Source organism: Halictus rubicundus, chromosome 12 (assembly GCF_050948215.1).
Source record: "Halictus rubicundus isolate RS-2024b chromosome 12, iyHalRubi1_principal, whole genome shotgun sequence".
Lineage (NCBI taxonomy): Eukaryota > Metazoa > Arthropoda > Insecta > Hymenoptera > Halictidae > Halictus > Halictus rubicundus.
In genome coordinates this window covers 6,395,960-6,411,922 of record NC_135160.1, presented here as the reverse complement: position 1 = coordinate 6,411,922, position 15,963 = coordinate 6,395,960, and the positions used below count along the sequence as shown (strand labels likewise).

Sequence of the window (15,963 nt, the reverse complement as noted above, 5' to 3'; positions counted from 1 at the left end):
CTGTATCTTACACATATTTAAACTTTTCTGTCCTGCACATGAAGCTAAGAAAATTCAAGATTCCCTAACAGTCCCCAGCATAACGTCCGAAACATGTACGGTGAAAAGAGCATACACTAGCCACACCACGGAACAGCAGTCACTGTCAACACGAGAGTCGATCAAACTTCCTGAAACGAACACGAAGCGACCAATTTCGAAAGCACCTGGTACAAAAGACGCTCGGAATCCACTTTCACGGTATCGGAACCGATCTCACGGGTAAGCTGGACGTTTCCCTTGAAGCGAGAACGGTCCCCTAAGTCGAAGGTGTTTTCGCTACCGTGAGAGACAGCCGTCGATCGCACGCAACTCTCTTGTCACGGCAACGCGGGGCCGTGGTATCGTTGCGCCACGCGAGATCGTAAATCGCGTCACAATTTAAAAGAAGAAAGAAAAAAAAAAAAGAAAAAAGGAAACGCAACACGTCCTCGTAATCGGTTCGACCGCATACCAACATCGCCAGACACAGTGCTGCTCCGCGGGCGCAGAAAAACTCCGGTAATTGCCGCGCGAAACGTTAAACCCGTTATCCAATGGCTCGCCTCGTACATCGCGCCGCGCGGCGAGGCAAGGCGAGGCAAGGCGAGGCAAGGCCAACGTCGATTCCGCGAACGATCGCCGAGAGAGACGCGTTTTCCGCCGATGAAAAAGATCGGCTACCGTTAGCTGAACGTCGCGTCCCAGCCTGCCATCGGTAGCACGAAATTCTGCCTTGTCTACGGTCTCCGTAACCGGACACCGGAGAAGCGTGCTCGCGGCGCCGGGGAACACGAAGATGAGGCAGAAAACCGCAGAAAGTCGGGCTCGGGGCTCGGTAGCCGGGAAAAATCGATTCCTCGCGTTCGATCGCGTCCTCGAGGACTCGTCCGCGGGAGTCCGACCGGCTCGGGTTACGTAAAACCGACAGTGTGAAACGCGAACTATCCTGTTGTCGAGCCGGGCGCAATTAATATGCGCCGCGCGGCTGCGACAGGAATCGCGCGAAGAAGGTATTCCTGTCGCAGGGCAAACCTTGTGGAACATTGTGCAAAAAGAACCGACTCGATCCGACAAATGGTTTTCGAGATAAAAATTCTCAAGCACGAAGCGGCTTTGCGAAAATGGGAAAAAATTCGTGTATGCGGAAAGTGACTGGGGAATTCAGTGGCCAGGGTTTTATAAAAAGGTTCTCAGATGCCTAAAACCTCCCTCATTCAAATGGAAAAAAAGATGAACTCGATCCGACGAATGGTTCCCGAAATAAGAATTCACGAGCATGAAGCGAATTCCTGTGAAAATGAAAGAAAGATTGGAAATTTCAAAAATCCATATTTAATAAACGAATACGAATTCCGCTGTACGATGACTGAACTCCCCCCTAATTTCGCATGTATTGCGTCACAAGCATCCTATCCTGCGCGCAGTTCTTGACATTGAGGGGAACCGTGATCGATTTGGCGTGGAATGACCCGGTACGCAAAGCGGCATCGACGAAACCGTCGTAAACGACTCGAGGAGTTTATCCGACGGGCTGTCTCGAATCTCGGGAAGCAGAAGGAAGCTCCGACAAGCTTCCGGGAACTTGATCCGACGGAAAAATAAATTCGAACTTTCGGGAAAGTCAAACACGATGCTCAGTTTTTGACGAGGCTCGCTGTGCCTGTCCGGATACGTCGATTTGTTTCGCCGGATCTCGACTGATCGGCCGGAAATAATTCTCTCTCTCTCTCTCGATCTCGAATGTGATCGACGTAAGGAGCGAGTACATTTCCGAATCCGCGAATTATTCTGCTCGCGAGCAGAGAACCGTCGAACAAGAGGTTCGCGTCGCCGCCGCCGGGAAACTAGATTCCGCTTGCGGGGCGAGCGAGTAATCGAGTTGAATTTTTCAACCCGGCTGGTTCTCTCTGTTGCCACCATCTTGTTCCTCAAAGACCACCGAGAACTAATCGAATTAAAAACGCTCGTGAATTTTAATACCTTCTTTCTCTCGGTTACTCTTGCTCGCCGTGTTTCCCTCCTCCACGGATGAAACGAGTACCGCGACGTTCTTCGATTCGCGGTGGCTCTCGAGAGTTATCTAAATTTTGCATCGCTTCTACTATAGTTGGCCGAGTCGGTCGTGGCCGGATTGGCGAGCTGAAAAATTCATATGCAACGAACTCGCGCTTCCCGGGAGCCGACGAGACTGAAGCGCGATCTGTTTCGCGCGAAAGTTATGGCCTCTGTTAGCCGAAGTCGCTTTTTGTTTCCGAAGCACTGTATAAATTACTCGCTACGTCCTAGTTGGACTGTTACACGAGCGGGTATTGTCAGCTGCTCTGAACCCGTAGCTTTTAATTGCTGCACGTATACCGTACTCCATTTACTCGCTATTTCGAGCACCATTTGTAAATACATTTTATTGAACGCTTTTCACTTGCACCGAAAAAAGGATGTTCCACTTCTAAAATGCGTAACCATTGTGGAAAACCTCGATGTACAAGCTACAGGAATTAAAAAGCAATTAATTCGTGCATTTAATTCTAGTATTTGCAGTATTTAGTATTTTATATAGTATCTAGTATTTTTCTATTTATAAATTAAATAGTAATTCCACGATGTTTCATTCCTGATCCCATATTTAGAACAAGTACATCAAACTGTAAGACAAAATTGAAGGAACAAAATTATTTGACAGCATCTAAAGCGGAGCAAAAAGTTTCAGTCAAGAAACATACAAAAGATTTGCAATATTACAGTGGCTACGGTAGTCACACAATTTGAAGCCATTCTCTCGCAAATGTTTCTTCCTCGATGACACTGGTTAATACCAAGTGTACAAATGCTAATGCACCCAGTCGCGTTCGGTACGTTCAAATAGCAAAGTTCATTGTTCATCGCGAACAAGTGGTCGGATATTTTCGGAGCCGGTGTACGTTCCACTAACACAGCAACGTTCCCCCTCGAGTGAGAGAGAATCCAGATGAAACTCTCCGATAAGGGAACGAAAAGTTTTCGCCGTCTGGGGAAGCGAGGAGCATCGAAGAAAAAGCAAGAAGTAACCGGGAGAGTACGATTGTGGGTCACTCGGCGTGCCTTGTCCCACTTTCTCTCCTTTCCCCACGATCCGTGGCCCGGCCCTTCGCTGCAACCTGAAACGCTCTCATCACCGGAAGCTATAAACCTGTTGGTCGGCATGCGTGTTCGTGAACTCGCGTGGCTCGCAATATTTCGGGCCCGAAGCCTGCCGCCATTGTCGACGGAATATTACTGCTTTGAAACGTCTCTAGGAAAAATACTGTTCCCACTCTACCAGCGATTTTCTTACAACAAATTCAGCATTATGGTGTTTATGCAAGAATCGTTCGTAAATCAAATTTCAAAAATTCGATGTTCACGCGAATACAAATTTTGGTGGTCACGCTCCTCAGAGATATTCAACACTAGGTTTGCGGGACCCGGCAAAATGGCGGGTTCTAATATTTTTAATTCAAAATTATTAAGATTCTAAAGACACATCCGTGAGGAATTATTCCACAAATTTATTTCTTTGGGTATATGCTATTCAAAATTTGGGAGGCACATTCTCGTTATTTTTATAAACTAATGTCAAATAGTCTCTTTTAGTGCCCCGTGAACCTAGCGTTAAAGATGCATTCAAAGCATGAAATTACGAGTAAAGTTCTACTTGATCTGTGAAACGAGTGACAATTGCGCGAGGATCTCGTGAAAATGTATCTAACGTTAGAAAATAAAATAGAAAAATGCTACAAATGGTAGGTTTTTTCCAAAAAAACCCGCAACGTATAAATAAAATTCGCGCACGTGGCGTCGTTGGCGAAATTCTCGCGGAAATTCGTAGCGCGGTCGGAAATATATGTCCGCGGCTGGTAGGGATTACAGGGTCGAAGCGAAAGAAATACGTTCCATGCAAATGGCGCCGGGTTATCCCGCGGCGGGACATAATTGCCGGGCAAAACGGACCAAGGTGGAATCTGCTTGCGCGAAAAAAGGCCGGGTCGGTTGCGATAATGTCGGGGACACAGAGGCCGGACGAGACGCAAATGAGAAAATCGTTGGTCCGAGGCTCTCCTGGCGTGCACCGGGTCTCGCAGGTGCGCTCGGTAATCGATTCTCGCGATCGGGAGCAAGGCGGAGCGAGGCGGAACGCAGGCGAGGCTCTGCGAGGGATTACCACGATTATCCGAATAATTAGCCGGCAGTTTCAGGGGTGGGACCGGCAAATAAAGCGCGTTCCGAGCGGCCCGGCCGACTCGAATTCGAATTCCATCGGTGTATTTAGTCGCATGGTTTCCCGCTCGGCGCGTATCATCGCCCGCGCGCGATTGTTCGCGGAGAAAAATTCGTGCGGCGCGCGAAACCCCTCTGCTCCTCACAGAGTTGCGTGCGCGCGTGCGAAGCTTAATCGACTCGCTCGCGATTAATTTAACGGGAAATTGCGCTCCTTCTACTCGGCTGAACCTGAAACGTTTCGACCTCCTTCCCACCCCCCCCCCCCTCTTTCAACGGCCGGAACTCCGGTGCTGCGTCAGAAGTGGCATGCATTTTCGAAAAGTACAGTGGACTGCCAATTAACTGCGGGAAACTGGGTGACGCTGCGGCCACCGAACTTGGATCGGGTTAATCGTTCGATTTCTCATGGCGGGAACTTCTGGCGACGTTTTAACTTGTGCTCCATGAACACGATAGTTGTAATTGGAATATTGATTGCTGGATGTTTGTGCGTTTGCGGTGTCTGGAAATTCTACGTAGTTGCAAACACATTTTTATTACTCATAAAATGGTTCCGTTGTCGTCGGACTGTGAAATATCGCAAAGGAATCTTCTCAAAAATTCTGTAAAAATTTACTGAAATACCTCCAGGTGTATAGTTTGAAGCTATACGTTTTAACTTGCGCTCGATGAACGCGATAGTTGTAATTGGAATATTGATTGCTCACTGATTGTGCGTTTGCGGTGTCTGGAAATTCTACGTAGTTGCGAACAGATTTTTATTACTCATAAGATGGATCCTGTATCTTCGGACTGTGAAATATTGCGCAGGAATCTTCTAAAAAATTCTGTAAATACTGAAATACCTCCAGGTGTATAGTTTGAAGCTACGAAACCCAAACATTCTAGAAAAGTTAGAGTTTGGTCATTCTAATTACCTTGAAACGGTGATATGAAAATCAAGTAGAAGAAATAAAATTAGTAGAATTATTATTCTGTCTTGATTTGAAAATATCTTCCAGTAAAAGAAAAACCATTTTTACCCATCCGGTTTTCTTTTTTAAACATGCTACAGTGGCTGAGAGAAGGGTTTTGAAGGGTCGTGGAAATTCACCTATTATGGTCTTCCGTTGTAATTCTACGTAATTATTGAACTTCGTAATTATCGAACCTCGTTACTATTACAAGCTCGCTACTGAAACAAATTGGAAAATAACAGAGCAGCATTTATGCCCGCGGGCTAATAGAATGATAACGCGAACGGGCGAGAGAATTTAATCCTGAAAATTTGACGAGGGGGATGGGGGCAGCGTTAATTAATACAATGAATTCGGTTCGCGTGATTAGAAGTGAAATGTTATTTTGCCGTCATTAATATTTAACCTTTGGAGTCGGGTTGCGCGTTAAAATGAATATACATAATTGAGCAGCGTTTCGGAAGATTAATAAAATCGGAGAAAGGTCGGCGCGGGTCGAGAGAAATTATAGAAGCTTGAACGAATCGATCGGACAAAAACAAAAGTTCTAATTATACATCATATAAATGATAATATATATTATACAAAATAAATCAAATCCTGACGAACATACAGCCGCATCCTGCAGAGCCAGGACAAGTTTACTATCACCGCATAAAGATAACACAATTTTATGTCCGGATCAAAGAATCAGCTTTTATAGCCGATACATCGAACGGGCTAAATTGAGTTATGACCATGCAAGAGGATAAGCGACTCTGTGACCAGGATAAAGGTTGATTTTAGACCCGGTGTCATTAAGGAAGATGCTTCACGGGATTTTTACGCGTCCAGCAGTTAAGCTGGAAGACCTCAAAACGCGGAGTCAATAATTCTGGCTTTCACGGACTTCTCTGGAGGGCGTGGTAGCTGTTCGCGCGGCGGCTTTTTACATAATCGTCGACAGGCCTTGAAGAATCGCGATTATCGAGGCTAGCGCCTGAGTCACAAACGATTTCCCGAGCCGGTAACCCTCCCGTTTTCTTCGTTTCGATTTAATCTCCCTGAAAAACCATCGGCTCCCACGGGGTTGACACGGTCGAGGGAAGCCGCGTGTTGTCTAGGATAGAAAACACCGATAAAACAGAATGACTCACCGAGCACCTTGCAGCTTCCGCCAGGCAGAGAAACGCCGGCGAGCTGGATGATGGCCATGAGAATATCGCCGAGCATTAGGCAGGCGACGTGATGAGTCTGGCAACGCCAATGCAGAACGTGATGAGAGACTGGCAGCAGGCAGCCGGCCGCTAACGTAGCTGCTAGAAACACGGCGCTGATGATGAAGCCGACGGGGTACAAGGTGAACCTGATGTCCGCGGCCTGCATCTTTGGTCTGGAAATATTCCGAGACACACAATCGGTCAGATTCGTCTTAAACAGATTCTGGACTGCGGATCTTGCAAGATTAAAATTCTATTACAAGCGAACACACCGAAGCGAAGCAAACTGATTTTTATAGAATTTTAAGGTAGTTCTCAGAAAAGTATGCTCCCTTGTAAATCAGTTGTAAGAAAACAAAATTTACTGAAAATGTATTTTCTCTTTCAATCGCCTGAAAATGTCAAGAAAATAATAGAACAACATCATTAAATTCGTCTACGCATACAGTCTGGTGGTCCCAATATTTACTCATTCATGAGACGAGAAAATTAGCGCAACAGCCTAGGCAAAATTTCCACAATCACTGTCATCGTGATTTGTCTATTTGTTAATATTTGAGCATTCATTACTAGCTTGCGATCAGCAATGTTACCGTCTTTGTCCAGGTAAAGAGTTTAATATTCTACAAAGAGAAAAATTGATTCGACGCGCAGTAGCCTAAAAACAAATTGCTGCAAGGCATCTAACAAAAAAGGTAGAACGAGAGAATACAAAGTAGAGCACAGAAACAAAATGAGAAAAGTCAAGCATCAGATCAGATTAACCCGAGAGCAACGCCGGGGAATCAATCTAATCCATCATTCAATCACCGCGCGCGTCTCTCGCAACGCGCACGCGAGCTCCGTCCGTTTGAAAACAACACAGCGGTCCGAATCCCGCAGATCATGCTCGTCCTAGAGGTTGCTTCTTCTCGAGCCACGAAACGCGGCCGCGCGGCATACGGAGTTCCTGAATTCCGACGTGAATCCACAACCTGTTCTGGACAGGCAAGTGAAAGTCCCGAAGAGAGAGAAAACGTTTCTCCGATTCCAGAGATGGTTTCAGCTGGGTCACCGGCGACGGGTGCCGAGGGAACGCGCCAGCTGCCGAAACTATAGTAAATAGAAGGAGGTTTCCCTGATCATCGGCTACGTACGATCATCCCTTAGGATTCACGCTGACCGACGTGATTTTCAGAAGATAGCTGGCACTTTATGCCTGAGGTACGAGGTTACCTCGTCAGCGGGATTGGGAGAACGTACCACGACGGTATCGAGTAGTGACTATTAAAACGGTAGGCGGTTATGTTCGTTGGTTAGAGACGAAGAGGGGAGCAACGGTCTTTGTGATCGGGGGACGCTATACGACACTTTGAAGTAGTAGGCACTACTTTCTATTATCTAGAAATTTGGTGATGGAACAGAGTACAGTGTTTACTCGATATATGTCACAAATGCCTAGCGGATAAGAGTCTCAGAACTATCCCCACTGCCGCGGGGCTCTAGAGCTTCACTGTCCCTTTCTACGTTCAGCGTGGATCAAAACAGTATCTCCAGGCCGATACATGTCACTGCTTAGTCCCGTCTTTTGGACATGTATCGTGTAGATACCGTATTTCATGAAAAAGCAAAACGCTAACGAGGAACACCTGTATTTTTCGTTCTCAGGAGCTTTCTTTCGGGATCGATCCGGTTTTCCCGGAGTTAGCGTGCCACCGCTGTGCAAATCGACTCGAAACACCTTGAATTCGAAACGGAACGTCGACGGCGGAGGCCGGAGCTTCAGGTGGTGCGACGGTCACTTGTAAAAGCCCGGCCGTTTCTCGACGAGAGGAGGAGAGGAGAGGAGAGAGAGAGAGAGATAGAGAGAGAGGGGTGTGGGCCGAGAGGCCGGGCCACATGTAAACGCTCCCGTTAATTGAGTTTCGAGCGTTGCTTTGCAAATTACACGCGAAACCCGTGCAGCCAACCCGCGATACGTTTTCTGTGTAATTTCCGGGACTCTTGTGCCACGGACCCTATTACCGACCGTCGTCCCGGAATCCCGGAGACCGAACGCCGCCGGACGAAAGCGAGCGTCCCTCCCAAACGGAATCCATAATATTCGGATCTATACCGGCGTTCGAAAATGATTAAGAAATTCCGTTTCGGATTTCGGATGTCTGGAATCTCCGCCGACCGCATCGATGCTCCTGATTTTATCTCCGAACGCAAAGAAAATCGGGAATTTACCTCGCGCGTCCCTCCGAGCGAACATTCTCTCGCGGCGTCTTTCTCCGAATGAAATCTTTCGTTTCTTTCCGTTTTCGTTGCAATCGAATGTAGAAAGACGAGAGCTTATAGAATTTGTCGAGCCCCGCGTTCACTTTTCCTGCTCCACATTTCAAGAAAAAGACGAACACATTCCATTCCGACGACGCGAACAGAACAATTTAATTTCTTCCACCGACGTCGCGCAGATATGTGCATCCTGCAATTTTTTTTCTGCGACGCTCAGCGTGTTCGATCAGACGCTTCCCGTCACTGAAATCAGTCTCGGGGGTTTCGTTACGTCAGGAAATGCCAATGATTCCGTAGTTCGAGCGTCGGGACACCGCGACGGTTTCGAGCGGATCATCGGATGACTCGGTCGGGTGTGACCTAGAAATACTTTGCGAGAGAAGTGAAAGTGAGGCGCAGCCGACTTTTTCCGGTGGTGTCGTCGTCGACGCTCGCGCAATTAAGCCGCGGTTCGGAGATCGAACGCGCAGATTCCACGTGCAAAATCCCGAGAAGTCGAGCGAAACTGGGAGGCGATCGATCGGAAATAAATTAAAAGGAACCCGGGGAACTGCGTGCCGTTAACCCCGATTTTCATCCGAACCCAATGAATCGCGAGCAATCATTTTCCCGAAACGATCGAACTTGCTCGCCCCGTTGTTCGACGGCTTGCGAACGTTTCTCTGGATGTTTCTCTGGACGTTGAACGGTTTATGGACGTTTTACGTTGGCTCGCCGCGGTAGTTTCCCTTAACGAAGAAACGAGGTCCGTCGAGACGGACGCTCGTTGCGCTAAGCTCGAGGACCGACGCGTTAACGAGAGCAAATCCTGACGCGGCCTCCGCCAGGGAAACGACAAGGAAAGTAATAAAGTCATTGCGCGTGTAATTAAGGACACGCTGCTGCGACATTGCAGTAAATATGTACTAACGCTTCTGTTAACCATCGCGATAATTAAATAGCGGATTTCCAATCGCAAACCGTCCATTTTCCTTTGAACTTACAAACTCTCCAGACGAAATATGCATCTTTATAATATAAATTATTTTATCATTACGCTGCGGATCTCTATGCGAAATACAATTTTTTTACCTGAACTGCAACGAATCTGAAGTGAGATAGAAATTTATTTTCTTTCTTATTATGTTTGACAGATTGAAAATAATATAATAGTATGCTTAAATCGTTCTAATATTTTTGCTACTTAAAATTACACCTACTAATTTTTCTCATAAATGCATAAAATTCGCAGTCTATTTGTCATATAATACATAATTTTATACCGGGTGCCGTGACCTTTTGCACTCTGGGAGCAAAGAGTGCTCTTAATCACCGAGTACACAAAATTGAGGACCCTGTAGGAAATTTATTGTCTAGCAAGAGTTCAAATAGGAATTCGAGTGTCGAAGGAAGCTCTAAATCATCGGGTAGCAGTAAAGTTTACAAAGGATCCGACGAGGAATACACGCAGGTATGTTTCGAACGAACCTTTGTGAATCATGCTCAGCGCATGCGAACACCTTGGCCACTTTCAGCTCCTTGATCCTCTCAACGCAGAACTGACCAGCCGGTAAAGTGACCCCGCCGATCTCCATGCTGCCATCCGGCAACAACACCGCATCCTTCGTATCGCCAACGATCGAGAAATTGTCGGATCGCGGACATGATGGAAAGCCGGGTATGATCTCAACAGCGGAGGACGCGTTCGGCAAGAGCGGCGTGTCGTCTACGGATTCGTTTAGAACCACACAGGAGTGTCTGCAACAAATTCAACACATTTCATTATTATTCCATACGCGACACACAAATTCAATGATATTTTTGTAATGCCTCAATTAAGGTAAAAAAATTTATCCCAGTGAAAAAATAGTATCGCAGGTTTTGCAATGATTTTTTCGCTTGTTACGGTCCGAAAAATAAACGCCGTAAATATTTTTAAAAACGAGTTCGAAAGCAAAATATGTGTACACTCCAGTCCATAAATCACCGGCAGACACTTATTTTCAGCAAATTGGTAATCGGGTACAAGAATGAAAGTTTCGGGCTTGACTTTATTGGTTCATATGCAGGTATTATACGATAATATTTGAACGCAAAATTAAAGGTATACAATTTGAATAAATGTTGGGAGGAAGAGATTGAGAATTGTGGGATGAGTCAGATGGAAGAAGAGAAGCGTGCCCAAAATCCAGAAGACAAATTCAAGAATGATTATCCCACTAAAATTTTAAAAATTAATCTACAGATGTACTGATGAAAAGAAAATGTGAGATATTTTGGTCAGACCTTTGACATACAATTTGATTGAAATACATGTTCTCGACATTAGACGATATTACCATTTTTATTTCATAATACACGTCCTTTAACCCCTTAACGCACAGTTTTTTTAAAAAACCGGCCAAAAAATCAATTTTTGATATACTGCGCTTTTGTTCCATGGAAAAAAGCTATATTTTATTCTTGAATAAATAAGCGTTATAGCTTACAATCCCATGTAAATGATAAATATCAATAAAACGATTTGTTTTCTTTGCTTTCACATTGTTATTTTCAATTCTGAATTATATTCGAGTGTTAAACATTATAGCAGCATAAAATACAACGCCGCTCGAATTATCTCGTGTGCACAGTTTGGCCTGTTTAGCGCGCTCGAATTAACTCGAGCGTACACGTTAAGGGGTTAATACGAAAATAATGTGGACGGGAGCGTATGTAGCTCTCTCTTTCCTTCAGTTTTAGAAGACGGTTCGATCCAGCCATGACCCAGAATCGGCTCGAAGCCGGTAAAAAACACCATTTCTAATCGCCGTCGAAGAAGTGAAAGTCGTAACATCTCGTTTCCCGAAAGTGGCGTGTTAACATTGGCCACGGCGAGCGATTCAAAATGCGCGGTCACGTAGAATTCGTGCTCGACGGATCCGCGGTTCACGGAATTTGAGACGCGAATAGGGAACGGCTACGGGAATAGAAGTTTCTTTCTCTCTCTCTCTTTCTCGTTCTTTCTGTCTGTTCTAGTCGGCACCACGCGCCACAGAAAAAAAAAACGCCGTATCGCAGGAATTTATCTAGGAAACGCGCGAGCTGGCTACACAGAATGCCAACAAAGTCCACGGAACGCCCAAGCTCGGCCGATTGGGAACGCGATTAAAACGGAGCCCCCCGGCTTTCGTTCTCTGTTTACCCGAACGTCACGCTTGCATCGCAAACACAACGCGTTCGAGAGAGACCCGACCCGGCCCGGCCCGACCCGACCCGACCCGCGCGCGGCACGGCTGCAATCATTTATTTTTGACCCGGGTGTCGAACGACAACCGGGCTTTCAATAAAAATACGCTACAGCCAGGTGAAACCGATAAATTTTCGTTGATCGCCGCATGGATTGTTCCATCCGGACCCCGGAGACTGTCACTACAGATCCGTCGGAACTGTTCGTTTCACGAACTCCCGTGGTTTATTCTCGCTGCCCCGAAAACTGTGCCAACCGCACCGCTTATTGTTAAAAAAGACCGATCAATTCTACTGCGTTCCTCCATCTTCCCCGATCCATTTACAATATTCGTTTCTTTAACATTTATCCGGCCATTCTTTCAATTCGATGATTCCTTTAATCCTGCAAGATCGGTATTACTCTGCCGTTTAGATTAGTCCCTTGTCGTACAAATCTACATTTACCTTAATGCTGAAATATTGGTTAAAAAAGAACAGAACTGTTATCGAGTCGCAAAAGGAAGGTATAACACTCATATTTAACAGATTTTGTTCAGGAGTTAATATTCAAGACGTATCCTTAAAAATTCATGTCACACGTTCTCAAAAATACATTTACAAAATTTAATAAATAAAGCTTTTTCACCGTTCCAGTCGTATGTCTGCTCTCAGCTGCCACAACAAAGAACCATCCTGATCTTATATTATCCCCATAAACATATATAAAGAAGACTAAATGATGGAGAAGTATAAAATATAATTTTTACATAAAATTAAAACATATTCTTGTGTTACACATATCTAAAGTTTAAAAAAGAATTAATAAATTTTGTTTTTCTTTTGTATCACTGCTCGTTCAACAAAAATTAATTCCGACCAGCCCGACACCTATCCATAAACTTAATACGACCGCAAAGGGTTAATATACCATATCAGGCTTAAAAAAATTTTACTCCCAACTTTAAAGCCTCCTCTACCGGCTCTTCGACGCACAATATTTTAAAAGAACCCAGCGGTGACTTAAACAAATCAGACTATGAAAGAAAACGCTATAAATCTCAAACGGAAATGCACTAAAGAAAAAGAATTCCAGTAAACGCGCGAATGGATGTCGCCACCGATCCAAAAATGTAAAGAATGTCGCCGACCAACTTTCTCACAGTTTGCGTCGCTTTGAAAGGTGCCCGCCCCTAGCGGACGGTCCGTGCGCCCCAACATAAGTTTCCCGGCGCTTCGCAGGGCAGACTTTTTGTGCGTCGTGTCAAAAATTTACTTTGTGCGGCGCAGCGGGGCGCCGAGGGTCGGGGCCCTGCACTTTAGTTTATTGGGTCTGGGTCGGGAGGTATGTTTCGAGAGCGCAATTCCAGTTTGACGTTGCTGTATTACACTCTCGAGGGCCAGGTCGGCGCGTTACGTTGGCCGTTAGACTATGCGCGGGGCGGACGCCTAAGCGTGCCTTAAAACTCGTTTATCCGCTTCTGTAAAGGAGAACGCACGCGACACGGCCATTAGTCCGCGATGTTATTCGGTTATTCTCTGTTTTCGCGTCCCCTGTACCGACGACCTCGACAATGGAGTGTATTACCGGGCGTTCTTCCCGTGTATCCACAAACGGGACGCTGACCCCCGACTTTCAGCTGTTCTCTGTCATACGTAAACACACGGCGTCGTCGCGGACTCACCCGGAACCGTCGCCGTGTGTTTGATCGCATAATTGGTTATCAGGTGCGTGTGTACACATATACGAGCCGGTGTGTCACCGATCGTTTACGTCCGAGTTAAATCTCAATCTATTCGGATAATGGCCTCTAATATCAATTTAATCGTCCGTAGTACCAAGTGCGCCCACGAGGCATACGGGCTGTCTCGCGGAGCTCGTGGACCATTCCTCTGACAGGCTCGCATTACCCTAACCCTCTAAACGAGTTTAGACTGACATTAGCCACAGATTGTTGGGAGAAAACCACCGCTAGAGCACACTAGACCCGGATCGACCGTTTACCAGAACTCTGCCGGGCCTATTAAGCCGTCCGAGCTAATAGGATCCTCTCCCGGAATCTGATATTCAATCTACAAGAATCTAACGTCAACCCGACGGAGTCTCCGTTAAATCTACAAACGAGAACGTCGCCGTCGCGCGCCTCAGAATTAATTCCAGCGACGCCGTACCGTCAACATTGCAATTCTTCCGAGCGACCTTTGTTTTGACCCTCTGGTCCAGCACGGAGGATCTGAGCAGTTTCCAGAAAAATCCTCCATTTAAGGATTCATTTGATCTACGTAGTTCAAAAACAACGGAAAATAGCATGTCCAAAACATGTTCAAAAACTTTCTAAATAAATCTGTAGGTGATCCTAATCAGATCCTCCAATCGAGAATTATGTTGATCTCAAAAAATATCTAAAAGCTTCCTGAACGAATCTATAAGCAGTCCTCGAACCATGAAGCTGTCAGAATGGTCCAGCTTTTAATATTCAAAAATAAATGATCTAAAACCTTAATTTGCCACAAATGCAAATCTTCTAACCGAAAAAGAAAATCCCGCGGAACTCACTTTTCATCGTGAAACGCAGCGTTTTCGCCGCAGCAGTGTCGCACGCGCGGCCTCATGGTCGCGGCCGCATGGTTTCCCTCCATCGTCCTGGGCACGCACGTAAGCAGAGCCGCGGAGTCCGCACAGTACTTCTCCGGCTCCAGTCTGTCACTAGTATGAATGTCCAGTATCGCCTGGCCGTCGTCGAAGAAGATGAAGGGATTCGAGCTTCTGTAGGGCACGTAGGTCAACTCGTGTGTGTTGCCGCACTCGGGCTTTTTCCCTTGGACGACGTTCCATTCGCGTGGTATCTGGGGGACAAAAGCCCGAAGGGACGGCGAGTAGATGTGCGGTTGCCAGTCCCTTTCGCTGGGCTTGCAGCGTATCGAGGTTTCTGGGTTCGCTTTCGAATCGGTTTCCTTCGGAACCACCAGCTCCTCTTTGTCGAGGCAACACTTCAGCACGTCGACCTTCGACTGCGCGGAATCTGTCGGCACCGAGTCGACGAGAATCGCGAGCGCGGAAAGGATCGCAGCTAGGCGAATCGCCTTCATTTTGATTAACCGAAACAGCCTTTCAGAGAGTCCCTTTCGAAGCTCAGGCCGAGAGCATCACAGGGAACGGCGACGCGCGGAGACAATTTACCGGGGATCCTCTGGAGACACCGATTATCAAGCACCGTGGAAGTTTGCGACAGTTCACCGAGGAGCGAAGGACTCGCTCGATCCTTCGGCCGATTCTTTCAGTCACAAAGACCAGAATCTGCACACACACAAACACTGAGTTCGTTAAGGGTCGGTATGAATTCTGATAGATCGAGATTTAGGGTTCAGTTGCCAAGCTGTTGGCGACGTGGAAAAGATTCGGTCAGAGGTACGCGGGTCAGAAACACTGTTTTCGCGCGTCTCGGTCGTTCGAATGGTTCGAAGTCGGACGTGACTCTCCCGCTCGACGGTTTCGGAGTTACTGAAGCGGCCCGAGAGCCCGACCACGCGGCCGAGCGTCGAGCCACCGGCTGTAGCGTGGCCCGAGGTTGCGCGCGCATACAATCGCCTGCTCTCGCCCTTATTCAACCACCGAGCCCCCTTCTCTGTTCAGTGTGCATCGCGGGGTGCATCCGCGACCACGTGCTCGCTCCCACTACCAGCCTCCTTGCCGGAAGTGCAACGGTACCTTGCGTGGAACACTGTCCTGCTCTTCCGTGGGAAACCCGAGCTCATCCACCTTCCTCAGGATCCTTTTCCAGGATTTCTTTGCGTTTCTCTGCGCTTTTCTCATTAACACATTGCACGCGAGACAGGTATTAATACGTTCTTTGTATACCGTTCATTGAAACGCAGATTTTCCTCTTAAGGTAGCTCTAGGAAAAACGAACGACCTTTTTCCCAAAACCAATATACTGATTTCAACCTTAGATTTGCGGGTTCTATGTTCTTTGATTTACGATTATTGTGATTGTAAAAATGCATTTATAGGAAATTTTTTTAACACATTTATTCCTTGGAATATATGTATATAAAGCTGCTAAAAATCTGGCTGAATATATTCTTGATATTTTTATAAAACAATC

At 46.4% G+C, this 15,963-nt stretch overlaps 1 protein-coding gene across 1 annotated transcript in view; it reads right to left on the bottom strand.

The window, feature by feature from the left end:
• The window catches only part of Mthl1 (adhesion G-protein coupled receptor methuselah-like 1), a 207,409-nt gene extending 191,900 nt beyond the window's left edge, over positions 1-15,509 (bottom strand). The window contains exons 1-3 of the mRNA XM_076798678.1: positions 14,415-15,509; positions 10,139-10,408; positions 6,350-6,585 (exon numbers count right to left, since the gene is read on the bottom strand). Coding sequence (XP_076654793.1) covers positions 6,350-6,585; positions 10,139-10,408; positions 14,415-14,947 — 1,039 coding nt within the window. The 5' untranslated portion in view covers positions 14,948-15,509. The remainder of the gene's footprint in view (positions 1-6,349; positions 6,586-10,138; positions 10,409-14,414) is intronic.
• Between the last annotated feature and the right edge of the window lie 454 nt (positions 15,510-15,963).